General features: G+C 44.6%; 1 protein-coding gene across 1 annotated transcript in view; it reads right to left on the minus strand.

Moving 5' to 3' along the window:
• Window positions 1–14350: 14350 nt before the first annotated feature.
• The window catches only part of SFRP1 (secreted frizzled related protein 1), a 44139-nt gene continuing 30553 nt past the window's right edge, over window positions 14351–27936 (minus strand). The window contains exon 3 of the mRNA XM_072776597.1: window positions 14351–17936. Within this exon, the coding sequence (XP_072632698.1) occupies window positions 17614–17936 (323 nt within the window). The 3' untranslated portion in view covers window positions 14351–17613. The remainder of the gene's footprint in view (window positions 17937–27936) is intronic.

Raw genomic sequence — 27936 nt, forward strand, 5'->3', positions numbered from 1 at the left:
ACCCAACTCAAGTACCTGCGCCGCCTCTCCTTTAAACACTGCTAATTCCCAAGGTCCTGGTCTTTGGCTGGCTCAGCCCCCAAAAGCCATGGGCCATGACCATAGACTTTCCAAACTCAAAACATCCACTCAGAGAAGATAAATTTCCGGTTCTGGGAAGACTGTCTGGAAAGGGCTGTTAGAAAGATGCACCCGCGGAGCTGAGGGCTCCAGTGGGCCAAGTGTCAGTCTGGTGAACAGAAGACACCTGGGCTTCAGTGTCAGCTCTGCTGCTCACTTACTAGGAGAACTTGTGCAAAGACTTATGTTTGACCTTCAGTTTCTACACTTCTACACTGTCATGAAGACATGGCTTAGATGTCCTGGAGCCACTCCAGCTAACACCATCAGATTCATTTCCCAGAACGGCAGTAACAAGGTACGACCAACAGGGTGGCTTAAAACAACAGATGCTCATGGTCTCCTGTTCCGGAGGCTGAAGGTCCGAGATCAAGGTGTCACGAGGTTGGTTCCCTCTGAAGGCTTTAAGGGAGAAGCTGCTCCGGGCCTCTCTCCTGGCTTCTGGAAGTTGGCTGGCAATCCAGCTTCCTTGACCTGTAGCCACATCACCCCAATCTCTGCCTCCTTGTTCCATGGTGTTCTCCTTGCATGCATGCCTGTCTTTTCACATGGTTCTTTTTATAGGAAATCAGTCATATTGGATTAGGGGTTCACCCTACTCTAGTATGACCTCAAACTGATCCCATTTCTAAATAAGGTCATATTCCGAGGTACTAGAAGTTAGGAGTTCAACAGGAGTTTTTCAGGGACACCATTCAACCCTTAGCAAAAATCCTGGATGTCTGATTCTTCCTCCTTCCTCACTCTGTGATCACGATGAAAATCATATCTTCTCTCAAAATGGGAAATGGATACAACAGGAGAGAAAGAAAAGGAATGAAGCAGTGCCTGGGAAGTGCAGAGTTCTGGGAGACACTGGTGCTAGCGACGTTGGTACATGGGGAGGATTACAAAACAGCCATCCCAGTTTCAAACAGCAGTTCTTTCCTAAGATTCAAATATGGGCTCAAGCCCAGGTAAGAACTGTAGGGTGTATATGGAACCACATGATGTGTGGAACACGTACCCTCATTGAGTTTTCAATCCATCCGTCCTGGATGACACTGATTCCCATGAATAGTTAAAGGGCATCTCAGTGCTGTGTGAGCCAGGGTTCAGAAAAGGAGGCATCACAGTCCTCTAAAGCAACTGGGAGATTTAGAGGATGGGAAAGGTCGCTGGAGACCAACAGAGCAAAGGCCAAATTATATAAGGGACCGTGACTAGAACTGCCTGAGTAAAAATGGCCTCAAAAAATGACTTGGGAATTGTTCCTCTTCCTCTATTTTCTGAATGTGTGCAAGATTCACTTAATTTTTTCCCTGAAGTTTGATAGAATGTTCTAGCAAAGCCACTTGAGCCTAGAGCAGACTTTGTGGGAATGTTTTAAATTATGAATTCAATTTCTTTCACTGATATGAGTCTATTCAGACTTTTATCTCTTCTGAGTCTGTTTTGGCTATTGGTGATTTTTATTGCACTGTCTCTTCCATCTAGGATGTCAAAGATTGTTGGCATAAAGCTCTAAAAATAATATCCTCTTAGTGATCCTTTCAATGCCTGTGGCATCTCTAGTGATGTCTTCTCTTCCATTCTAAACATTGGTAATTTCTGTCTTTTCTCTTCTTTTCCTCACCAGCAAAGGTTTATCCATTTTATTCCATAGAGAGAAACAGATTGGTGTTCATTCATATTTCACTTTTTTCTTCTTTTTCATCAGTTTATGCTCTTTGCTTGGTTATTTCCTTCCTTGTATTTATTTGGGGGGTAGTTAGCTTCTTTTTTTTTTTTTTTTTTATTCTTAAAACTTAGATCAGGATTTTAGACTGTTCTATCTTCATCTAGCATTTAAAGCTACACCTTTTCCTCTTAAGGACTTCTTTTGTTACATCCACAAATTTTGAAATTTTGTGGTTTTATTTAAAGCCTGCTCAAAAACTTTTCTATTTTCCCTTGTGACCATGTAAAAGTGCGTCTCTTATAGATAGTATATAGCTGAGTTCTTGCTTTTTTTGTCAATTTGAGTGGAGCCCAAACTATTTACATTTGAAATAATTATGGTTAGGTTTAAATCTACCACCTAGGGCAGCCCGGATGGCTCAGCAGTTTAGCGCTGCCTTCAGCCCAGGGCGTGATCCTGGAGACCCAGGATCGAGTCCTGCGTCGGGCTCCCTGCATGGAGCCTCGGCTTCTCCCTCTTCCTGTGTCTCTGCCTCTCTGTGTCTCTCATGAATAAATAAATAAAATCTCTTAAAAAAAATAAATAAATCTACCACCTAGGTTTATTTTCTATCTGTCTGATCTGTTATTTGTACCATTTTTTAGCCTATTTTCATGTCACCTATCCTTTCTCTGCTGTGGGTTGCAGTGACGTGGAGAGAGTGAGGAAGAAGAATTTAACTTGAATAAGAACTTAAAATTTTGTAAATGAGTCTGGACTATCTGGCATGTGAAAATGAGACTGATCCTTAGTACCTCCAAAGAACCAGAAAACTATGGTATCTACATGAGTTTTCAGGTTAGGGATCCAACTGAGCAGGTAGGAAAAGCAATAGTTAGAACATAGAGCAATATTTCATTATTTCAGGCCAAGCCCAGTTCATTCAATAAACCAGTTACAAATCCTACACATGTGAAAATAGTTTATAGGGAAAAAGCTGGGACTCTAGAGGTCAGAGACAAAGAGCAGGCTGCTGCCAGGCCTCTCCTAAGTCCACATTGGTGGTCTTGCAGTGGTGGGCCCAGGTTCAAATCCTCCTCCCTACCTGTGAGTGTGTCCCCACAGAGGTAGGGCCCGAAATACTAGTCCCTGCTCTCACAGACACCTTACACTCATGTCCCTGCCCCACATATGGGACTCTAACACCACAGTGCAGACACAACATGCTTTCTGTGGTCCACCAGGAGGGAGGAAACAGATTAGGCTTCAGACATCAGGCCTCAGCAAACAGTATGAGGTGGGAACACACATTGCCAAGAGAAAGTGGAGCCTTGGGGCACCTGGGTGGCTCAGTGGTTGAGTTTTTGCCCTCAGCTCAGGCTGTGATCTCTGGGTCCTGGAATCGAGTCCTACATCGGGCTCCTTGCATGGAGCCTGCTTCTCTCTCTGCCTGTGTCTCTGCCTCTCTCCCTGCGTCTCTCATGAATAAATAAATAAAAATCAAAAAAAGAAAAAAGAAAAGAAAAGAAAATGAAGCCTTTTTCAGGAAGAATGGCAGGGAGAAGCTAAGGTAGTTGCTACTCAAAGTATGTGATGAAAGACTAGTTTCTTTTTCCAGTCAGTCATGGAACTCTATTTTGTAAAACACAATAAAAACAAATTACCAGGAGAAAAACTGAATAAAAACAGAGCATGCAAAATGCAAGCTCAACATTTGCATTAGATTTGACAGACACAAAACTATTCCATTAAATTGCAATTTCTGCACTCACTTCATTGTGCATCAGTTCGAGCCAGGCCATGTATCATGCTGTGAGTGGCACTCACTGGGGCTCAGTTAGATGGCAGCCATTGCCTTTCCATGTGGCCGTCATGAACAGGTGCAGGATTTTGACAGACCTGGGCTGAGAGATGTTAGTCTCCAGCCTCCTGGAGGCAACTTCTGATCGGGTGAATCTCCAAGCGTCAACCTTCTGGGTCCTGCAGCATTCACTCCATGCCCTAATTCTCTCTCTCCAAGTTCATGCTACCTCTTGTGCCCAGCATACCCCCTTCCTGACTTGGCATATCCTGCCCCGACTGTTCTGTGGGGCCCAGCTTTATCGATCCTCCTGGACAGCACTGCCCCGAGGCCTTTCAAGGGGAGCTGAGCCCCATGTCTCAAGCATACTTCATGTCCTGCCGGCACTGTGGCGATTATGTCCATGTCTCACCTTTCCTGTGAGACTATAAGATACTTGGCGGCAGGACTCATTTCTCCTTTATCTTTGCAAACTTCCTAATAGCTGGCAGCATGGCTACCTTTTAATAAAGTTGGGCTTTTATCAATGATTGAAAACAACCGAACCCTCTCCCTCAGTCCGGATAGAGCCGGCAGGGCAGGGAGAAATAGCTGTTTGTCTGTTCTTCTACTTCGCCCGCCAGGAAGTTCCAGGCCCTGATGGACCCCAGCCAGAGAAATCCCAACAGCGCTGAGGAAAATGGCCGGTTGCTAAGTGGACCCTGTGGAAGGGCTGCGCGCCTCTCTAAGCTCTAAGAAAACGAGGACACCAGCTGTCTTCTGTCTTGGTCAAGCAGGCGCTGCTTTTCATCTCTCCCAGGCCTCTTACCGCCCAGCAGGGTGTCCGAGCCCAGTGCCAGTTGTCCCAAGATGGGGAAGCAGACTTGACAGATGGAAGACAGGTTAGCGTTGTGCGAAGGGAAACCACTTTTGCTTAGAGCCCCGTGTGCATGGCGGGCACAAGGCTTGGTTACCGAGTGAGGAGCTATGGAGGACAGCCGTGGGCACCTTTTGTTCCCCTGCCCCGTGGTGCACCAGGACAGACGGCAGCATGCAGGCTCAAGGCGCCACAGCACCTACCTGCGAGAACCGAAGCCAGGTCCCTCCGACCCTGTGAGAGGCCCAGGCCGGCCATTCCTCCAGAGCGCCCCTGCCATGACGCCCCGCCATAAATCAGGCGCGGCCACCCCCAAGTCACAGGCTGAGCCAGGCGACTGGGAAATGGGGGGGTGGGGGGGACAGGCTTCTGTCTGGCTTTGCCTGCGTGAAGGAGGCCACCTGGACTTTATGGCAGGGACAGGTTCCCTGAGAGCGTCCCTGGGCTAGGCCCTGCCCTGTCACATCTCAAAACAAGACTCCCTGTGCCGAGGGACTGGGATTGTCCGCACCTGGCTGTGAAAGAGAGCCCGGGGGGAAGAGAGACAGGAGGGAGCTAGGAAAACAGACAGGAGGATGGGGGTGTGCGGCTGGAGGAGCCAGAGGGAAAGACGAAGAAAGATGGTTCTTAAAAAAAAAAAAAAAAAGGCAGAGGAAAGACAGAAAAAAAGTGAGCAGGGGAAAAAAAGAAAATAAATCTTAAAAGCTAGGAAGAAGAGATGGCAAATAAGTAACGTAAGTGGTAACAGTTTTGGAGAGCCTTGCTGACTGATAGAAAAGTGTCTTGAATCCACTTCCCCTCCTCGGTGGGGCTCTGGAGCCACGTTTCTCCCAGGGGGCCGGGGAGGAGCAGGGCCACCCAGGTAAACTGCCAGTCTCTCAGGGAAGCCCAGAGGCGCCCCTTCCTCTCTCTCCTCCACAGACAGCCCCAGTCTTGGGAGGCCCTGGAAGGTGAGTTCAGGGCCCCAGGGCAGCACGGAGCCTGGGAAATGGTGTCATCTCACAGAGGTCGTCTGCTGAGCTGGGCTGGCTGGAAAAGCTCGGGTGTACGGGTCTGTTTGCGCCTGCATGCAGGGCGCCTGAGGGAAAGAGAGAGAGACACAGAGAGTTGCCTGCCAGGGGTGGAAAATCTTGCCACCGCGAGAATTCTGATCACTTTTGATTTGGGTGTAGCTGTTTTCTTCTCGTAATCCCCAGTGTGGTGAGCAGAAGGAGGTGGGAAAAAACACTCCATGAAGTCTTTTTCCATTAGGAGGCCACTAAACTGCATAAGTAATTCAGAAATAAGGGTCTGCTGCACGCATAGCTTCCAACTCAGATATTACTGGACTTTGGAGAGCTTTTGTCCCAAAATGCCCAAGAAAGAAGGGACAATATTTTTTTAAATTATTTTTGTGATAAATACACATAACAAAGTTTACCATACTTACCACTTTTAAGTGTACAGTTCATTTGCGTTATGTTCACATTGTTGTGCAACCAGTCTCCAGAACTTTTTTCATTTTGCAGGCTTGAAACTCTATACCTATTAAACAACTCCCCATGCCCCCTCCCCCGGCCCCTGACAACCACCATTCTACTCTCTGTCCCTATGAATCTAACTACTGAAGGCCCTTCATATAAGTGGAATCATATAGTATTAGTTTTTGTGGGACTGGCTTATTTCACTTCACATCATGTCCTCCAGGTTCACACATGTTGTAGCATATGTCAGAATTCCTTTCCTTTTTAAGACTGAATAATACTCCATTGTGTGTATATACTGCATTTTACTTACCCACTCATCTACCTTTTGGCTATTATGAATAATGCTGCTATGAACATGACTGTACAAATATCTCCTCAAGACCCTGACTTTAGTTCTTTTGAGTACATACCCAGACGTGGAATTTCCAGATCATATTGGGAACTCTTTTTAATTTCTGAGGAACTGCCATATTATTTCCCATAGTGGCCATACTGTTTTTCCATTCCCACTAACAGTGCATAAGGGTTGCAATTTCTCCACATCCTGGCCGACACTTGTTCTTTTTCTGGTTGTTTGATAGAAGTCATCCTAATGGGTGTGAGATGGTATCTCTTTGTGGTTTTGATTTGCATTTCCCTGATGATGAGTGATGTTGAGCATCTTTTCCTGAGCTTATTAGCCATTTGCGTATCTCCTTTGGGGAAATGTCTGTTCAAGTCCTTTGCCCATTTATTAATCACGTTGTTTTTTTGTTTTGTTTTTGACTTGTGGGGATTCTTTATGTATTCTGAATAATCTTCCATTGTGCAGGTTGCCTTTCACCACTGATCCTGTCCTGTGATGCACAAAAGTTTTTAATATTGAACTTGTCCAATTTAATCTATTTTTTTTCTTTTCTTGCCTGTAAGAACCAGTATTTTAAGCCACCTTTTATACTATGGCTCTTCTCAGGCTGCCATTAAGAGAAAGAACAGGATAAGACCCTATCCTGATGAATGTGATACACATGCCCCGATAGCTTGGAACTGCCCCAAGGGAGCAAGCATGGACCAGGTTAAGAACTAATCTTACTTTCTGTGTCAGAGTTTTATGTGAGGCTATCAGAAATTCTTTCTCTGCAGATCCATGCTAAATTTGGGATTTTGATTTGGGGTTTTGTTGTTTTGTTGCTGCTGGTTGGGTCCTACGGCAAGGAATTTTAAAGAATTCACTAAGTGTAAAAGATCCAAGAAGAACTGCTTATTTAGGAGAAAATGTCCCAGGTCTTCTGGCCAGCTCAGATCTGCACTATTTGCAGCAGAAGGGAATCATCCTATAAAGTCAATAAATGGTCCCAAAGGAAGTGAGCCAATTGCAGGCATTCTAACTGTTCAGAAAGATAAGGAGTTGAAAGCATCTTATGAAAAGATGCTCAACATTCAGGGTCCTGCCTCTATGCTTTATGAGCCCTAATTTGGATCCAGTGTCAGCTGTTGGGTCCTCTGCCAAAGAAATACTGGAAAATCAGCTTTTCCCTAATTTCATTGATTATGTCAGCAGCTGATGGACACCATCTGTGAACCCAGACCAACCTTAACACATTCAAATCTACTGGCATAAATTCATCATTTTCCTCTCATTATGGAAAAAAAACAAAGCTAGTTCATTGAAGACACTTTCCACCCAGTAGTGCCAATAGGGGACAAGAAAGGGCCTTGCATACAGGGATGGCAGAGCTGTTGGAATGCTGCCAACCTCTTCACCCTCTGGAGTAATGTTCCTTTCTCTTGGAAGGCCCACGTAGGCCATAACCTGCAATGCCATGATGTCCAGTTGTTTCCGGCCATCCCTCTTCTTTCTTAACCAGCCAGTACAAGTTACTTGAGCACAAACCTCTCACAATGCTGAGGGCAATGGCAGTGGTGAAAGGGCAACAGAGACAGGAATTACATATGTATAATACTAGTACAATGTGTTGTAATATATAATGTGTATTCCACTAGTATTAGACTTCATGGTGCCTACGGACAGGTGGAAGTGATTAAAAGACATAGCTGGAACAAGAGTGATCAATATGAGACAGACTTGGCATCACACAGTTAAACATTCCATAGTATATCAAGTCATACAATGAGTGTCGCAGAAGAGGGGTCTGTGAGGAGGGGAAATCCCAGTGGCCTGATACTGAAGCCATATCACCTACAGACACCAACATACTCAAGCACACATAATCCCCAAACCATCACCTGCACGTTCTAACAGTGATGTACACCCACACCCACACATATACGTATACACATACACACCCCAGAAAGAGGTGTGCTCTTCAAACAAAAGTCCAAGGATAAATTATTTTTCAGTTCTTCATGAAAGGAATGAGAAATGGACAAAAGCCCAGGACTCCCCAGAGAGGTTTGGTGACCCCAGAAGGCACTCACAGCTGAATTTATGAATTTATGTCAACCTCTGTTGCCCCATTACAAACAGGCTTCATGTGCAGCCCATAAAAAAATGTACCCCAAGTTCCTGGAAGGGTTGGGTCTGTTGAAAGAGTAAATTAGTGTTCACGGGAGGTGGCTGCTGGAATTTCAGGTAAAGAGAAGAGGCAAGCATGGGTGTTCATTCCAGAATTCCATGTGTTCTCCATAGACATGCATTTATTTATGTAAACAGATGATGGTCCTTTAATGTACTCTGGCTCACTTTCAGCACAAGTCAAGTTCAAGTGTTTTGTACTGCCTGGGCAGTGAGTAGGCCTTGAGGAAGTCCAGGTGGTTCTGACTGAGACTAGAAGCATATGACTTGTCCAGTAGAGAGCCCAGTCAGTTCTAAAGGTCTGTGTTCCTGGACTTCTGACCCAGTTTCATTCCCAGTGGAATGCAGCTTCCTGGTTCAAAGACAAAAATCTTTGATTCTTTCCTCCCACCTACCCTATTCACAAGAAGTCATAAGAAAAAAAAGGCAGCTTGGAATAGAAGCCCTAAAGTTTTGTTTGGCTATCACTGGCCCTTTGTAAATCAACATCTGAGTGAGTTAAGTGTGCATGAATCAGAAACACAAGGGTCACATTCCCTCTGAAATACTTGGGGTGCAAAATGCACTCTGAATTTAGCCTAATCTCAAATTAGGAGGCAGGCCAGGCCCTTGTCGAGTCTCCCTTGCCCTGATGTTTGGTCCAGCAACCAGGACCCCAGCTGCTCAGGACAGAGCTGCAGCTCCCAGCCCTGAATTCCTGTGGCTGGCTCGTGATAGCCACCTGACAGCCTGCTGGAGGGGTCCTGCACCCGGGCTCCATAATCCATACCAACGATACCAAAGCCGCTGTGATGGGTCTTCCCCAGCAGGCAGAATGTGAGGCAAGCGATAATGAGAACAATGAAAGGGTCTGACATGGAAATTTCAGTAGGAAACAAGCAATTACATGAGAACAAACATTCCCAACGCCACTCACAATCATCAGAACACATAACAGTGATTATAAAAACGATAGCAACAAATTTAGACCCAGAGCAGTTTGTGCTTTGGAAAAAAGAGTCCTCCTGGGGCGGAGCTGTGACCTTCCCTGGCACATGTGGACGTGTGTGTGTGTGTGTACGCATGCGCACACGCGCGTGTCGGCCTTTTGGAACACATGAATTTCATTTGACTTGATTTAAAGCTGGATCTCTTTCCCTTGCAGTTGAAACCACTTCTCTTGAACAAACACATTTCCATCCATCAGGCAGGGAGGAAATTGTGAGTCAGAAAAGAGGACAGGATTTTCTCTGGACCTGCTGTATGTTCAGTCTGAGGATTGCTGAAAAATGTTCTGACCTGGAGAAAAGAACAGTCCCGTACTGTAGAGCTGTGCCCTCCAGCCCAGGACTAGAAGGGAGGATCGCAGTGAGGAAGGTCTAGGATGGAAATATCTTGCAAGGAACCAAACTGACTGGGTCACACCAGCTGTCCTTTTTTCATCAAGATTCATGGCGCCATCAATCTAGTGTCTAAGATTTTTAAAGGTGGGTTCTTTCCTTCCATTGAGTGGAAATAAATGCAAGTGTCTGGGTGCTGGTGCACCTCTAAACTATCCCTGCTAATCTCCATCGTGGGATGCCTTTATCACCTAACTCTAGCCCCCATACATAAATAGCCATTGGTCCTGACCCTGCAAAGAGGAGGCCTCCAAACATAACGAGATAGCCTGAGAGAATTATGAGTTTACACATGGTAGCAGGTTGGCAAGTCGGGGGCAGAGCCAGGAAGGCTTCATGCTGACATTAATCGCAGTTTATAGCTGGTGTTTATTTTTTCCTCTAGCCAATTACAAGCTGCCTCCTCCTCCTCCCCTTTCTCACCTGCAGGGCCCTTGGGGCTTTCCCCAGGCCCTGAATTCCCATGCTGGAGGGGCCTTTACAGCTAGAAGTCACTGAGTCACCTGCCAAGGCTAGCAGCCAAATTTGGATTCCTCGTGGCCTCAGCCACCAGCCTTGGGAGGGAGTGCTGACCCCAGAGGAATTCAGTTAATTCGGTGGAACCCACCCTGGCTGTCCATGGGTCACATTGTGAAATAGGCACTTGGGTTTTGGCATGTATCACCTTTATTCTTTCAGATTATAGGCTTAATTTTCTAGGCAAAGAGGCAAAATTACTCAGATCTGCATAAACTCTAGAGAACTGGATAGCCAAACTGGAAACTGAGGTCCTTACCCCGCCCCCACTCATTCCCAGTACAAACAGTGACAGTGGATGCTGGTGAGGATTCTGAAAACGTGCAACAGAGATGAGATCGTGTACAAAGCACTTCAACAGGGTCTCTTCTTCAGAAATCTCTTTTTTGGGATTTTGAGGAAATCTAAGAGGCAGTTCTGGATTTTGATTGCTTTATTTATCTTTAAGCCCTGACATCTAAGGAATCTCTGAGAAGCCCTGGCCTGGGGTCCCACCTGGCCAGCCAATGAAGAAGCTTCCTAAGCACATGTGGTTCTAGGGCCCAGGACTCAGGCATTCCAGGGAAGGAGTTGATGGAAAACTGAATCTCTTTCCCTGGCAGTTGAAATTTTGCTAGGATCCAAACTAACTGGGACTCACCAGCCATCCTTTTTTTCATCACGATTCATAGCACCATCAATCCAGTTTCCAAGATAAGAATTTTTCCTTGGAGCTTACGCTGCCCACGGCATAGCTTAGCTGAAATCCCAAGGACTGGACCATGAGAATTCCAAAGCCTTCACCCCCACCCTCATCCACCAACTCTGGTGCTCAGGTGATGAGAAGGTCATCCTAATTAAAACCACGTGGCAGGGTTTCAGCTGTGGAAAATTGCTGGATCCTTTCTCCTTCCTCCCACCTCCTCTTCCCTCTCCTTAAACACACACATGCCACTTTCCCTCCCTTTATTTAAGCAAACAATTCTCTCCATGATTAAATACAGCTCCTTCTTATCTAAATAGTCCACAGATGTATAAAGACACAGGAGCTTTCTGCTCCTATTTGGAGCTTGTTCTGGTACCCATCTTCTCCAAACCTACAAAAAGGCCCTCGCTGACAGAAATTCCTAACGCCTGTTCCTCAGTAAATCAGCCCGGCTCGGCAGGCTGTCCTCAATTTATCAAAGAGGTGGGATTTCCCCTCCAAATACTTCAGTTTTCCCCTTTTCTTGGCCTCTCCCATAACCTTAGCTTGAAACTGCCCAGATGTGAACAAATGGAACATGAAAAGTCCAAATTCTGTTGTCAGATTCAGATAGGACGGCAGAGTCGAGGTAAATACCACCAGTTGGTCAACTTCAACAATGCCTGGTGGTCCAGGCCTAGGAACTAAGGGAATTCGGTAGAGGGCAGAGGCTGGGAGTGCTCAGTTTGCTGAGGAAGAAAAAAAAAAAAAAAAAAAGAAGGGACCTGTGAGTTTCCAGAATAAGTGAGGTCTGCTGAAGAAGAATCAATTATCAAGACGTGGGATGAAAGTGAAATCAAATGAGTGGAGGGTTGAGAGGATTAGCCACCAGGGTTGGGTTTCTAACTGGGGGTCTCTCACATAGTGATTTTCTTTCCAATCCAAAGCACAGTTAATACTGAGTCCAGAGGAGGTAGGATCTACGTAGGGTGCCCAGATGAGGCATTATTACAGCAGGAAGCAAAGATACCGTTTAGCCCCACAGCCCTTCTCACTTTCCCTTCCAGCCTCACCCTCAAAGTGTGCTCAGCAGACCAAGAGTGCGGCCTCTCCCCACAACCAGGAGCCCATCAGAAATGCAGGACTCCAGCCCCACTGCCTTACCCCCAAACAACCTGCATTTTCCCCCAGTCACCAGTGGCTCTGTGGCTCCTGTGCTTATTAAAGTCTGAGAAGCACTACTTGGGAAGCCAGATGTACCTAGCTAAAGGAAAGAGGCTTCCTGCCCTCGTGTCTCCACACTACCTCTTTTATTAACTAACACCTAGTAAGAATAACTCAGAACTTTAGAAAGGGCTAAAGTAATACGGAGAACATGGGTAGGGATAAGGGAGATACCAAAATAATAGCTCCCAAGCAACTTATGTCCTGCAAAAATGCTTTGCAATGTAAGATCCAACAGACTGCTGGCATCTGAGAAACCCAGAGCACTAGTTCAAAGTTCAAATTCTAGAGACCCATGGCAAACCTTTTGAATCCGAATTACCAGGTATGGAAGTCAGAAAACCACTTGTTAGCAGGCTCTCCTCAATGATCTATGTTAAAAAAATAATTTTCTTTCAATGAAATTTTGAGGTTTATCTGACACTGAAAGTGTGTTATCTTAATTTCCCCCTTACACTGGGAAAGAAGTTGGAAACTTCCTTCTGACTCTTTTCTCTCTGAAGGGAATAGATAATTGTCTGGGGCTTGGAATGGACTAAGATTCTGGGGGAAATAATAAAATGAATCCATACTCATATTTCTTAGAAAGCTCTGGGGATCCATGCTAAAACTTAAGAGTGATTCTATTTCCTTTGATTACTGTTGGGTGATTGGTACAGACTTTTCTTCCTCTGGAGCAAAGGTGAATTGCAGAAATCTCTGTACCAATTGTGGGGAGATAACCTTAGAAGTAAGACCAGCCAAACAGATAACATTGTGACCCTTCATCTCTTTCTGCCCCTGAGTAGGAGAGCACCTGTATAATCCCCTAAAGAAGTGTGGGTGCTATAGAGCTTGAGAGCAAGGCTCCTAACCTTGGTGCTACCAGCAACTCTAAGGCACAATGCTTAAGCAGTCCTGACCCTTGGGGAGCCCAAACTCCAGGAAGACTCCAGCAGCAGAAGCCAAGATGCCTTTGTACATCACTATCCTTTTGTTGATTTGTTAAAAAAAAAAATCAAAACAGCAATGGGAAATTATGGGTCACAGTGATGGGGCTTCAGCAAGGTGACAAAGATATCCACACCCAACCTAAAAGAGATTTTCCTTTTCATTAAACATAGTGGGGAATAAAAAGGAAAAAAATGCCAATATTTGCCTTGACTTGGCTAGCATATCACTAGGAGAGCTAATGTATATCAGCATGGGAAAATCTTTAGATACTAGGGCACAGCTTTCATGGACTGTTCCCAAGTCCTCACACCATGCCTGAGAATGGTCTCTCTGTGCTCCTGTATTTTTCGGTGACCAGAGAGTATTTACTCACTTCTAGGTAAAACTGCCAGTTGTCTGAGGTTTGGAGGTGCCTTGTTAATCAGAGAATGGTGTTCAATGAAGTTGTCCCTGTGAGTGCTCACAGAATTAAAAGTCACACTGAGGAATTCCTTGGGCAAAACATATATCATCTAATATGAAAAGGCTTGGGCTCAGCAAGTGCCACCCTTGGGATCCAAAGAGAAGCTCGGGAGTCACTCAGATGTTGTTCCCATGTGTCTAGCCCCTAGCAGCCCTGGGTTCTGGTTCCAGTGACACCATTGACCTGGGAACCCCAAACTCCTTGTGAAACCCCAGCCATCCCCCATCTCAGCTTCTCCATCTGTAAATTAAAATTTAAATTAAACAGTTGGATGTTGTGTCCTATAAGACCTCATGCGGGTCTAAGACTCTGGGTCCCAGAGAGTTTTCAAATTTTAGTTGGTAATTTTAACATGGAACTGGCTGAAGAGGAGAGAGCATTTGAAACCAAAAACATGGAAAAGAAAGGCAGGGTTGAAAAATACATTCTTAAAAAAAAAAAAAAAAGAAAAAAAAAAAAAAGAAAAATACATTCTTTGCAGAGCAAGTATGTAACCTTTGCTGTGGTCTGAAAGCACACACAGCCAGGAGAAATGCTTCTGGAAGTTATTCACGGGAGCAGATGGTCAATGTGGGATGGAGGTGAAGGGAGCCGATGGTGCCTCCCGGGTGCTCCTCCAGCCCACCCACACCTACTTATCATTTCAAAGCTGTAAAGCTAAGAAGACCAGAAAACATCCCTGAAGAAACTCAAGCAAGGGGGATGCAGAGGGGAAGTAGTCTATCACTCGGGGGGCGGGGAGGGGGGTAGAAAAAGGCACAACTCACATTATCATTGATTAATTGAGTGATTTTAGTCAAGTGAATATTGATACATGGCAGGAAAAGCATGAAAGTAAAATGAACACATACGGGAATTACTATTAATATAAGTGATAACATCAAAACATCTGGTAAAATGCAGTTAAAACAACACAAATGAAATGGAATGTAAAACATTTTCACAGTATTCAAAGCTTTTGTAAAAGATTTAGACTCTAGAAGAGGAGTGCTACGTGAGGGGACTAGAGGAAACAGGAATTTCACCCATGCCCTATGTATCTGCTGGTGACAGATCAGAGTGGCTGCGAAGCTATTGCCTGGGAGTCCCCAAGGTGCGCTTCGGAAACGGATGGCCTGAGCCCGCATCTGCGGACTTATGAGAGAGCAACCAGTTGCTTGGGAGTCTGATGAGAAACACACATTCTAGCTTTGGGCACTGGGCTTTCTGTAATTTACAGATCCAGATGAAAACTGGAACTCTGACCGCATGTTGCCTTCGGGAGCCCTCGGTGCTAACGTACGGACACCCAGAGCCACGCATTCCATGGGACGGTCTAAAAGGAAAGTGTTCTTGGGATTCTCAACTCACTTCTTAAGAGAACTAGTAATCTTCAAAGACTGAGCTGAGTTCTGCCAATGACTTCGCAGGATTCTACCCAGAGTGATTTTCAACCATCACAAATATGACCTTTGAACTGGCAACAACTACTGAATCACATACAGACCTCCTCTTTTGCAAACCGATGACCATGCAGATAGTCTACACATTAGTTTTGCTGTACCCTTGGTTGAGAAAACCAAAGGATTGTGAGAAAAATACAGCTTTGGGCCTGTCACCTCCCTTCATGCCCTAAAATTGCTGATGTGTTATAGACAAAGATAGTGTGTATCTCAGATCCGCAGTGAAACTCACCAGTCCCAGGACTGTCTGATCGGAATAAAACCTGCGGCTGCAATTCCTACTTCCAATATATTTTGAACTCGTGCTGAAAATGTCACTTCCTACCTGAGAATCCCCATTTAGAGAGTCGCACAGCACGGCCACCCATTCTTCCACAGTCTTTAAGCGGTAACTGCGAATACCCCACACAAACCCCTTCCCAAGGCCCTGCTTTGGACAGGGCCTGCTGCGTGTTGCCCTCTGTCAAAATGAGCAGATACATATGAGCACTGAACTCTTGAGTTAACCAACCCAAACAAGGCCCAGATCCATGCATTCATGAAATCGTTCTGAATTTCAGTTAACAATAGGAAAGTAGAATATTTCTAATTAACTAATATATATACACATTTTAAAAAGATCATCCAAAATTATAGGCAAATCACTTAAGATCCCCAACACTTTATGATTAAAGTTCAGAGAGAACCACAAAAAAAAAAAAGTGTTAAAATAACAGGATCACTAATTGTGAGAGGTTAATTATATCAGGATAACCCTCAGGTAGGTAATGAAGTTGGCATGCTGATTTTCAGACTGGAGTCTTCAAAAATTAACAGAATCTTCCGCTGTTTCTGTGTCAGTCCAGGGGCCACGGGGGTGACACCTCCCAGCATCACTGCAGCTTCAGGATTGGGTATAAACATTCACCCAGAGGGACAACCACTAGTTCACCACTTTCAGGTTTTACAGAGGATTAAAAATTGGGCTTGAGGAGCAAATTAGTATTAATTGCTTAGAGTGACTTCCTATACACTGAACAAAAGGAGTAAAGTTGCTTATGTGAGTGAGTTTATGTACATCACTTATTAAACACAAGGGTTTTTAAGAAGTATCTTAGGGCACTCAGGAAAACTTGCAGAGATGTGTTGCCTTTGAAATTCTCTCCTTAGATGGGACACTTTGGGCTTAACTTTCCCTCTGCAGAATTAAAAAAAAATTTTTTTTTTAAGTGCAGAAGGACAGGCAGGCTGGTTGTTCTGAATTTCTTTGATCCACAATCAGGTCAAAAGTAATCCACTTCTTTACAGGAAAGAATAAGCATAGAAAGTACTGTGAGTTTTGCCTGGTACTGTGTGGAGGCCAGGACAATCCAGAACTCCTCAGAAAATAGGGCCACACAGTTATGCTATCAGGTAAACCCAGCTCCCACCCCAAATGTCCAGTGAGAAAGCTGCCCTGCTGGAAAGTAGCTTCAAAGGCACTAAAAGACCCTCAGTCCAGTACCCCTTTCAAGTGTCAATGTAGACTTTTTTTTTAAACGTTGAGAAGTTCATAGGGTTTTGCTGTTCTTCTCCCTCCTCCCCCCAAAAAGAGAAAAAAAGAAAGTGAAATGAATGGACAGCTGAAATTAGAGCACAAAGCTCTTCACCCAATTACAATTCATACTGACTAGCAATTTGTGGGGCTGTTCCTAATATTTTTTCCTTTGTTTTTTTCTCTAGCGATGCTTTCTAGAAACCATTAACCATTGCCTTCTCAGTCTGAAAATCGTCATCTCTCTCCGGCCCAGGGTTTGGCGGCCACAGTGTTTCCTTTTCCTCACACAAAGGCAGGCATGTGCCGCCCTCCACATGTCTGGAGGTCCTATCATGCACGGAGGCTGCTGTTAACTGCCATCCACATGGCATCTGAGGCTAGCTGATTCACATCACAGGACGATCACGTGGAAAGGCAGGGCAGGCCTGACCTCCCTGTGTTGTCGATTACATACTGTCCTTGTGCTTTTTCTCCCTTACACTGACCTTCTGGAACTGATCCTAAGTGGTAGGAGTGGTATGTGTTTCTGTCCAACGCAGGCACAAAGAGAAGCTACTCTGGAATGAAGAGCACATCTTACCAATAGTTGGAATGTTCTAGTCCCAAAGGCATAGATTGGCAGATAGGATCCATAAGCAACTTGTAACAACACAAAGAAAGTTGCAGAACTTTTATTTGTTGCTGTCGCTCACTTTTAGCCCAATCTCGGTTTTGCTTTTGTTTTTGTTTACTGGCCAAATTTTCTTTTTTAGTGGCTGTCTCTGGTTGAAATGGTTTGCACCTGCTTTACTCAGTGATGTGCTGTTCCACAGTCGATCCTAGAAGACTTCCTAATCTACATGGTTTTCCTTACCTGGGCATGCGGCTTTAAATACTGGCTGTCCCGGGTCTGGAGCATGGCTACAGGGGGGAAGGGGTGGGGATGGATGCTGCCAGAGCAAAGCCAACTGGAATTACAAGGTCCTCTACCAACCGAAGGAGCACTGAGCGTGAACGTCCAGGTTCTAGGGTGGCCTGCTCAGCCCCACCCCTCACCCCAGCCCACGGCTCCCTCCCCAACCTGCCCCCCTGGGGGAGAATCACTTAAAGACTGACTGGAAAGTGGGACATTCGTGGTTTTTCATCTTCTTCATGAAGTTTTTGAATTCCTTGTTTTTCTTGTCCCACTTGTGGATTGCCGTCAACAAGTACTGGCTCTTCACCTTCCGGCCCATGATGAGGAAATGGTGGCTGAGGTTGTCCAGTTGGTGGCATGGGCAGTCAGCCCCATTCTTCAGGTACAGGACCAGCTTCTTCAGTTCCTTCTTCTTGATGGGTCCCAACTTCAGGGGCTTCTTCTTCTTGGGGACAATCTTTTTGTCACCGTTTTCTTTTTTCACTTCTTTGATTTTCATCCTCAATGCTAGAGATGGTGCAGGCAAGGAGGGGAAGAGGAGAGAAGGAGGAAGAAAGCATGTTAGAATGAAAGTTTTGCATCTAAAGCAATAACCTAAACTGAAGGCTCCAGGTGAGGCCGAAAGGAAAGGCCACTGGCAAGTCAAAGAAAGAGGCCGTTTTATAGATGAGCACCAAGGTCTCGGTTCTTCTCTATATTCGGATTCTGCCCCCTACTTTCATGGTGTTTAATGGTAACTCGATAATTGCCTTGGGACACTATGAGATTCTCGAATACAGTTTCAGAACCCAATCATATTTCTCTTTTTTAAAAAAAATTCAGTGACTCAAAACATCACACAAGGCTTTAAGAGAAGGGGATCACATAACTGAATATTATCTATATAATCTAATGCTACAGACCTCAGGATTCAAAGAAAAAACTCACCCCGAGTTTTGTTTTGTTTTTAAAGAGAAAGCCATTGGTTTGGATTTTCAACATCCAAAGGACCTAAAAGTCCTTGAAAGTTGGGTCTGGCAAACCAGACTGGCAATCTATGTGTGCAAGGCGCAGCAATGGGGAAATGTAAATGGTGCATCCAATGGTGATGCTTGACCGCATCAATAATCAGTGCCCAACTTCTGCACCAGAGAAATCATGATCCCTACCACTGTGCCTCTAGGGAGTTCTGACAGCAGGTACTGCTAATGTTCTGTCAACCACAAGGCAACCACTAACGGGTGCCACAAATGTTCTTTCCACTGGGTAGATCCACACAGAACCAAACTCTGCTTTGAGCTTTTGACAGATCAGAGCAACTCTTGGTGAAGTCCTCACAGAGAAATCCAAGTGATGACCCCTGGAGTCTAACAGAAGATGTGGGCACAAGCTTCTGCACCCATCTACCAAGTCCATCTATCTCTTCTTTGTCTCTACAGAGCCTGAGTTCACATTATTTTAATGTGCATGTATGGACAGGAAATTTAGTGATGGCTCTGCAAGGTCTGGTTGGTGAAGATAATTAAATTCATGTGGAGGCCTTCTATAAGAGGTAAATGTACTTAAAATACAGCATCGTCGCTGTGACAGTCAACTCCCCTCTCAAGCTGGCCAGCCCAGATAGCTCCAAAGGAGAGGAAAATCATTCTCCAGATGCCAGCCACCAGATAATTTGTGCATCCTCTGAATTCTTCTAAATTCAAAATTAGCAAGCTCCTTCTTTTTAATAACTCAAAGCTCCTACCCACACTCCACAAGAACAGGCTTGAATCTGAACAGAATAGCACTAGCTAACAATTAGGAGAGCATATCACATGCCAGGAAGTGTGCTAAGTATTTTCCATGAATTTCCTCAATTAAACCTAACAACTTCACGAGGAAGGTATAATTATTTTTCCCATTTAATAGATGAGAAAGCTGTGGTACAGGGGGTTAAATTTACTTGGCCAAAGTCACTAATCCCCAACTTCAACCCATGTCTTAAATGTTCACTTTGAATCATTGTATAGCCCATGCTGACTCTATGGCTGCAAAATTCTTCATAATGAACCTGATATTTATATGACTGGCTATATGGATCAAGGAAATAAGGGGGAGAAGCTCAGACTCATTTCCTGGTTTCATCCACATTTCAAAATGATTTCATTTATAAAATGATAGAAGGCATTCTCCTGCTTGAAAAAAAAAAACTGCTCTGGCAAAGGAAACACTATATTTATTGTTTAGTGTTTAGTTTATTAGAAAAAACACCCTTGGCTAACCAGAGAATAAGGAGGGGAGATCATCCTAGGAACGAACCTTTAATGAATGTGTCAAAGTCAGTAAATTAAATGCTCCCACTGCTTTCTTTTTCTTACAAAAAGAGTTCCGGATTTTGCAGTCTACTTAATCTCATATAATACCCTGGGCCTGGTATCCCTTAAGAAATGCCTCACTCCCAAGGGCAGCAGAAGGTTCAGGAACTGGGCACTGAGCAGCAAAAGGCTCTCTCTGAGGATTAATCTTGACCTTAAAGGCTGGCCCAGGCTTCCCAGCATACACAGGAGTGAGCTGAACATAGCCTCCCAACAAGTTCCTTTCTTTAAGCTCTTCCGGACCCAAACCAGCCACTGCCCAGTGCTTCTGATTATATCTGATTCCTAACCCCACTCTGGACAGAGTGTAGTGGGGATCAGCAGGCAGGAGTGTGGCAAACAGAAAGCAACAGAAACCACCCATCCAGGGCTTCACCCCAGACATGCCTACACAGGCTGACACCCAGCTTAGCTTCCCTTATTGGCTGATGAACTTTGTGCCTGGTGGTTCACTTGGGAAAAGACTTCAACTGTTCTGGTCTGTGGCTCACTGAATGAGGAAAGTTCTCAATGGGGTTGAATAAGAGACCAGCAAGAGAGGAGACTCACTGCCTCAGCCCAGGCAAAGTCAAGTCTCCATCTCTGCCTCCTCTCTGCAAAACAGAGAAAACAGGACTGGGAGAAAAGAAAGGGAGAAAAGAAAGAAGGAAAAGAAAGAAAAGAGAAAGAAAAGAAAGAAAGAAAGAAAAGAAAGAAAGAAAGAAAGAAAGAAAGAGAAAGAAGAAAGAAAGAAAGAAAGAAAGAAAGAAAGAAAGAAAGAAAGAAAGAAAGAAAAGAGAAAGAAAAGAAAGAAAGAAAGAAAAGAAAGAAAGAAAGAAAGAAAGAAAGAAAGAAAGAAAGAGAAAGAAAGAAAGAAAGAAAGAAAGAAAGAAAGAAAGAAAGGGCAGCAAGGAATACTGCAGGAAGGTAAGAGATAAGAACAATTCTGCTCCTTTCATAAGACCCTCTAAATAAAGTGGCCCCATAGTGTTAGATGAACTCTAAGCTACTTCCCAAAGTCTAAGGCTGAGAACCATTCTCTTATAGAAGCAATCATTTATATCACCAGGCGAGATGAGTGCATGCCCCAACTGGCAATGTGGGCACCCTCTTTTATTTTTCTTATTTTTATCTATTTATTTATTTGAAAGAGAGAGAGTAAGAGAGCACATGGGGGAGGGGCAGAGTCATGAGCAGACTCCACATGGAGCACAGAGCACGAACCCGACACGGGGCTCAATCTCACGACCCTGAGATGGAGACCCGAGCCAAAATCAAAAACCAGATAACTTAACCGACTGTGCCATGCAGGCACCCTGCAGGCACCCTCTTTTCTGCAGAGAAATGAGTCATCGGTTTTTGGGTGCTGGACTCTACAGATGAGCATAGGCTAGGCTGTGCTGTGCACGGCTCCATACTTTGTGCTCGCAGCAATCATGTTAAGAGGGAGCCGTTATTATTTATTACAATCAAGGAGAAGGACTCAGGTTAAGTAATGACAACCCAAAGCCACAGTATGTAAGAGATAGAATCAGAATTAAAACCCACACTTAACCCCAAAGACCACACTCTTTCCTACTACACCATGACTGGGTTTAAAATGATATTGCTTCAGTGGAAACTATTTCACTCTTTTGATTGTGTTGCTTTTAATCACAACTCAAATCAAAAATTAATGTTCCTTTGCCATGACCGTGTAAAGGAATTCAGTTTACATAGGTGGGGGGACAGCGAGGGGAGAGGGGAATCAAATGATGGAAATGTGTTATGCATTAGGCTCTTTATTTCTTGCCATTTGGCTCAGTTTCTTTTTTGAGGTGGGGAGAGTAAGGAAGGAGGAGGCACATATGGCCAGAAATTACTAACATCTTTCCATCTTTTAAGGGTTTATTTTAGGGATGCAGATTACCAACAATGTTTGGATAGGCGATTAGCAGTCCAAGGTTGATTTCTCTGGGCCTTGTGGATATGTGCACAGCCCCCCACCATACCACATCCAGGGGCTTCTGGGACAGGGATGGGTGCTGGCCCAGGAGCAGCCTGGAACCGATCACCACTTCCTCCCATCCCAGCCGGCCTCCACCCTGCAGACAGTGCCTGGACCCCCAGAGATCTATCCATAGACTGGGTTCACCGTTTACAATGCAAATGATGGTGTGAGGCAGGCAAAAGGCAACAGCTGGTGCACTGCACAGAGTACCGGGTCCCAGGTTCTAACTGTGTGACCACAAGATCTGGTTCTGAGCTCCCTGTGTCTCCGTTTTCCACCTGTGAAGTGCAGAGCGTAGCCTGCCTGCTGGCCTGGCAGCACTGCCATCAAGAAGGCCCATGTGGGGCAATCCTGGGGAGCCTGGAGATCTCCTCTCTGGCACCACCCCACCCCAGGCTTGGTCTTCTCTTTCTTACGGTGCCCTTCTCACCCTGGAGGGAAATGCTTCTACAACCTCAGGCCCGTGATCTCAGCTACTTAGACCACACCTGGACCCTGAACTAAAACAAAAGAAACAAACAAAACACTTAACAGGTGTTTGTTTGTTTGTTTTTAGCAACAACTTAACATCTTCTGAGTCTAGAATATTACTCCCACCTCTCACCTTACTGGTCACTGCCAGCAAGAATTCAGAGACCCAGAAACTTTGAAAGCCCAAGTTAAGGTTGAGGTTAGGGGCTTTCTAGGTCTTTCTCATTAATCTTAAAACAAATAACCTCTTATATTCAGGTAGACTCTTAAAATTTCATTTCATTTTTAGTCACCTAAAACCACTTCTTTGCTCAGAAATGATACTTCCTTGGTAGCCTCCCCATGAGGCAAACCACTTTTTTGCTCAGAAATGATACTTCCTTGGTAGCCTCCCCATGAGGCTTGGGTATCTTTCTGAGGCTGAAATGAGAACAGGAAACTCATTATACCCAATTCAAACCCAGACTCTCTTCAAAACCATCTTTTCTTCTTGACCCTCCCCTTGACCCTAACAGTGCCACCATTTGTCCAAGTACCTAGACAGGGTGCTTGAATGTATGGCAACCCTTGGCCAAGAACCAGCCATTCATACTACCAATAATGTGGAATTGCTGCCGGAGTGCAAGAAGGATCCAATGCAAAAGGTGGGAAAGGAGCTAAGTCAGTGATCAGATTTGTGACTTGGCTGATTACAAGTGAAAGTGAAGTACAAGTGAAAAGTCAAGTACAGGGAAAAGAGAGAATGCGGGCCCTTGGGGAGCACCATCACTGGGGAGAGAGGGAGTTTTATTGTAAAAAGTCATCAGAGGCACAGATGGAAAACCAGGCAGCCAAGTGTCTCAGAAAGCACAGGGGGAGGGTATTTCAAATAGAGGAAATGCTCCTCCATCCCAAATGCTGCTAAGCTCAAGCATGAGTATGAGACAAGATCATTCAACTTGGTGATTTGGGGGCACTGATGGCCTGTGGGAGGGGTGGGGGTGAATCCTGGGGAGCTAAAAACCTCTGGGAAGAAAAAATAAAAGGTATACTATACCACTAAGCTTCTGGAATGTCTGTGAGGAGTTACCATTGGCTACTTCTAGTCAAACACATTAGATTGAGCACACACAATCATTTGCACTCCATTCTGCAGTCAGTTTAAAATCACAGTAAAAAAAAAAAGTTATAAACACATGTGAGAAAACAAGAACATATCAGCAGGCAGGATAATAGAAAGCAAATGGATGGTGAACCCTGGCTTGACAAGAAGAAAAGCTGAAACCTAGCAGCTTATGGATAGAGATGTCTGTAAGAAACAAGCCAATCCACACTGCAGGACCCAGAAATGTTCATGATTCGGGGCCACTGGGGACTTCTGAGCTCTATTACAGAGGTTGTACTAAATCTAAGAAGTGGCTAAAAATCTCTAGAAAGATACTCAGAACCACTAGCCTTGGGCCATAAATCTGGTAACAGCCTCTCACCAACCTCAGCAACAACCAAGAGGTTTATCCTATACAGAAGGTTTGAACCAGATTCTGGGCTTAGGCACCCTAGACGCAAAGGAGAGCAGGGTGGTAATGGGCTGTATTCACTCCATAGGATTAAGTGACAGTCTGCACAATAAGCAGTGACTCCCTCAGGTCTTGGAACACTGCATTTACAGCCCCCAAAGAGAAGTGATGAGTTTCTATCTAAAGAAATTAGTAGTCCTAAAGAAAAGACCTGCAGCTCCTCCACCAGCAAAACTCTAAAACAAGGCCCTAACAAGTTACAGGCCACGCATTCACACACAGAGCTTTCAATGTACTGCCTCACTCTTCAATTCCAATGGCCAGCTAGGGATCAGCAAGCGTTTACACAAAGCCTCAAAGTGTGAACCACAGAGACCAAAACATACAAAACAAACAAAAAGAGAATCCAGAGATAAGAGAAACCATGCAGGGAACACAAGGAAACTTTTTACAAAGATAATATTAGATAAAGCATTGTGTTCGTGTTCCTAAAACCAGAATGGAAAGCTATTAGAAGAGATGCTCAGAGAACAAAAAGAGTATTTGGATATTTAAAATGTGAGAATGCTAGACAAGTACTTTAAGATAAGGTTGAACAGTTTCCTGGGAAGCTGAAAAAAAAAATGACAAAGAAAGGGGAAATAGGCGACAGAAGAAGACACAACAGGCTCAGCCAGGAGCTTCTGCATCTGAACAAGAGAGAACCAGGGAAGTGAGCAGGAGAAATACCAAAGAAATCATACAAGAAAATTCCCAGAAATAAACATGAATTCTCAGATTAAACGGACCCAGCTCAACAAATCATGACATTGGAAACACCAACATAAAGAGAACTTTTAAAATCGTCTAGAGGGATCCCTGGGTGGCGCAGCGGTTTGGCGCCTGCCTTTGGCCCAGGGCGCGATCCTGGAGACCCGGGATCGAATCCCACATCGGGCTCCCGGTGCATGGAGCCTGCTTCTCCCTCTGCCTGTGTCTCTGCCTCTCTCTCTCTCTCTGTGACTATCATAAATAAATAAAAAAAAAATAAAAAATAAAAAATAAAATCGTCTAGAGAAAAAGAGATTATACCTCTAGTGCAGAGGATCAGGCAAGCAGAATAACATTGGATTTATCAATAGCAACACTAGACGCTGGAGGGTAATGGATCAATGCCTTTAAAATTCCCAAGTTCAACCTGAACCAAGCTATCAATCAGTGTCTGAGTGTAGAATAAAGACATCTTCAGAAGTTCAATGGTTAGAAGAAAGCTGTCTTCCATTCATTTTTTTTTTCTTAGGAAACTACTCCATGAGGTGCTCTACAAAAGCACAAAATTAAGACAGACACAGGATTGAGGACATCAAAGATCTAACATGTGACAAAAGTAATGGAAGTCCTAAAAAAAAAAAAAAAGAAAAGTAATGGAAGTCTTAAAATGAATTTTCCAGAACAACCACGTGGCAGGCCTGAAGTTCAATCAGTCCACACCGAAACCAGAGGAAGAGGGCTCAGGCAGATGACCTGCTGTATACCTGCAGAAAAGTTTAGGGCTGAATTCTTATTGTAAACATAAGGAACAGGGAACAGAAAATGAGACAACTGCTATCTCAAAGGAAAACAAAAAGGCACACAGGAAAGGGAATGTAGATGCATTAGACTACATGCCTCAGCTGCAAGTCACATTTATTTATTGTGGTACCTTAAATATTGAGTAGTCATTTAACCCAAAGTGTGGTATAATTTTATTGTAAATGGAGAGGAGTGGACATGTAAGATGTATCAATCTTCATCTTCAGCAATGCAAAATCAATAAGTAATAACTAAAGATTAAAATTAAAAATCGATGTTATTTGGGGCACCTGGGTGGCTCAGTTGGCTAAGCATCTGCCTTCAGCTCAGGTCATGATCTCGGGGTCCTGGGATCGAGCCCTCTGTCAGGCTCCCTGCTCAGGGAGGAGTCTGCTTCTCCCTCTCCCTCTGCAGGCCCCCCTGCTCATGCTCTCTATCTCAAATAAATAAAATCTTTAAAAAAATTAGTGTTATTTTAGTTAGTCTATAAATAGACTCCATTTGGCTAAATATCAAAAGAAATAATTAGTTAGAAATATTTAGTTAGAAATAAATAGTTGGAAAATATTACCTATGGGTTGTGGGAATTAGTGGCAGGAAAGCATCACACAGGGGACTGCAGTTTTTTGTTCAAACTGCAGTTTTTAACTACAATTAGAAAAATTTTAACACTATGACTTTTTATACTGCATTTACTTTGACTCAAAAACCTTACATTTTAAGAAAGTTTATAGCCTAGTAAAGAACTTAAATGTATATAAACTACAAATAAATCACAAAATGTGAGATCTTAAAAGAAGCACAAAGATTACATTTCCAGGTCCTCTACTCTTCATTCAAGTGAAGTTTAGTGTTAGGGCTTCCTAAGGGCTTTCAGTAAGAATTCTCCTCCCTGCCCCTCCATCCAGAGCTCTCTGCTTTGTTCCATAGCTCCTCCAAGCAGGGAGCAAGAAAGCAAGGGGATGAATGGGGTCTTGGTAGATTCTGGGGACAATCGGGCAATGAAAAATCATCCTAGAGCAGAAAACAGATCACACCCTGATTGCTAGTAACTTGCCTTTTGTCCTTTCTCCTGCAGAGAGGACTGGAGATCTCAAACAGATGATTTGAGGAACAGGAGGATAAGACTGGAAAACTCGTTACAAAGTGACCTGTTCCCAGTCCCTTGGATCAGGAAGGCCCACAGATGGGCACACCAGGCATCAGCCCCGTGAGCTTGGCTGACACCCCTCCTCCAGGTGAAATAGCCTTGCTATTCAAAAATAGCAAAACCTCACTCAGCACTAATAACAGAGAGGACCTGATTTCTACATCCTGGCCCCATTTCCACAACTTCCTTGGGTGGGCAACCCTGAGGCAGCAAGTGCCATCCCCAAATCCAACAGTGCAAATGAGCTTTGGTAACAGTTCAGGTCAGGGTTTGGCTGTGAGAAACCACAGCCTCCTTCCAACATGCAGCAGAGGGTCTGGGCACCAGGGCAAGCTGGCTTTGAGGCATCAGAGCCCAGATGAATCCTACTGACAAAGGCCCTGCAGAGGCAGCTTAACAGACCTTTCTGCTCCCAGCAGGAGCCAGTGTTTGGCATCATTAATTCGTTTACCAAAGAAAGAAGCCTGCATTTGGTCACAACAAGTCAGACTCTATCCCCTGACCACAAACCACATGCTGAATACTTACATGCGTTTACTAACTACAGGACATACGTTACAAAAAAACAAAGAACAAAAAACGATTGAAAGCAGCTTGCTTTTTCTCTCACTTACAAAATACAGCAGATGTAGAATATGCTCCTGAGTGACTTATTTGGGGCAAATTATTTCATTGAAGTCATCCTGTTTATCGGACCCCAGACATCTTGGGGAGGTTGGGGTAGAGATGTCAGGGAGCAGAGGGGAATCTCCAACTTTACAGATACTCCCCAACACCCCCACAGAAATTCACACACACACAGCACAGCAGCATCCGTGTCAGCCATCCGGAATCCTGCTGCCTAATTGCTTGATTTCATGGATTGCGTTAAATCCCCACTGATTTAAGCTAATGGTGCAAAATGAAAACCCCACTTTGAGAGCAAAGAGCTGCCTGGTGTGGTTTTATTTGGGAAGACGTGTGCACTGGCAGCCCTGGCAGCAGGGCCGAGGTCCTCAGAGTGGGACAAAGAAAAGAGTTGGCCCTCTCCTTCCCAGTAAGCACCGTATTCCTGCTCCCCCCGCCCCCCAGCAGGAGGTAGAGGAGAATAGGAGAATTGCTTAAATGCAGTCAATCATTAGGATTGATTGAATCTTGGCTCCAAATCCAGGCAAACCCGCCAAGGCAAACAGTGTTTCCTGCCTCAGGGTCACTAGGTTTCCTCCATTCCTCTCCATTCCACCCCCACAGTGTTCGCCCAAATGGCAAGCTGGGATATGTAGTGGTCTCTTGGAAGGAAAAAGATGGGGAGTAGGTCTGAAATGCCATGAGCTCTCCATGTCTCTGAGAGAAGTCCTCAAACTTTGTGTCATCTGAATCATCTGGAGGACTTGTTAAAAATGCAGATCGCTGAGCCAGTCTCTGATTGAGTAGCAATAGGAAGGGGCCCAAGAATTTGTATTCACGAAAAGTTTCCAAGTGAGGGACGCTTGGGTGGTTCATTTGGTTAGGTGGCCGACTCTTGATTTCAGCTCAACTCATGATCTCAGAGTCATGA

This window comes from Canis lupus, chromosome 15 (genome assembly GCF_048164855.1).
Source record: "Canis lupus baileyi chromosome 15, mCanLup2.hap1, whole genome shotgun sequence".
Lineage (NCBI taxonomy): Eukaryota > Metazoa > Chordata > Mammalia > Carnivora > Canidae > Canis > Canis lupus.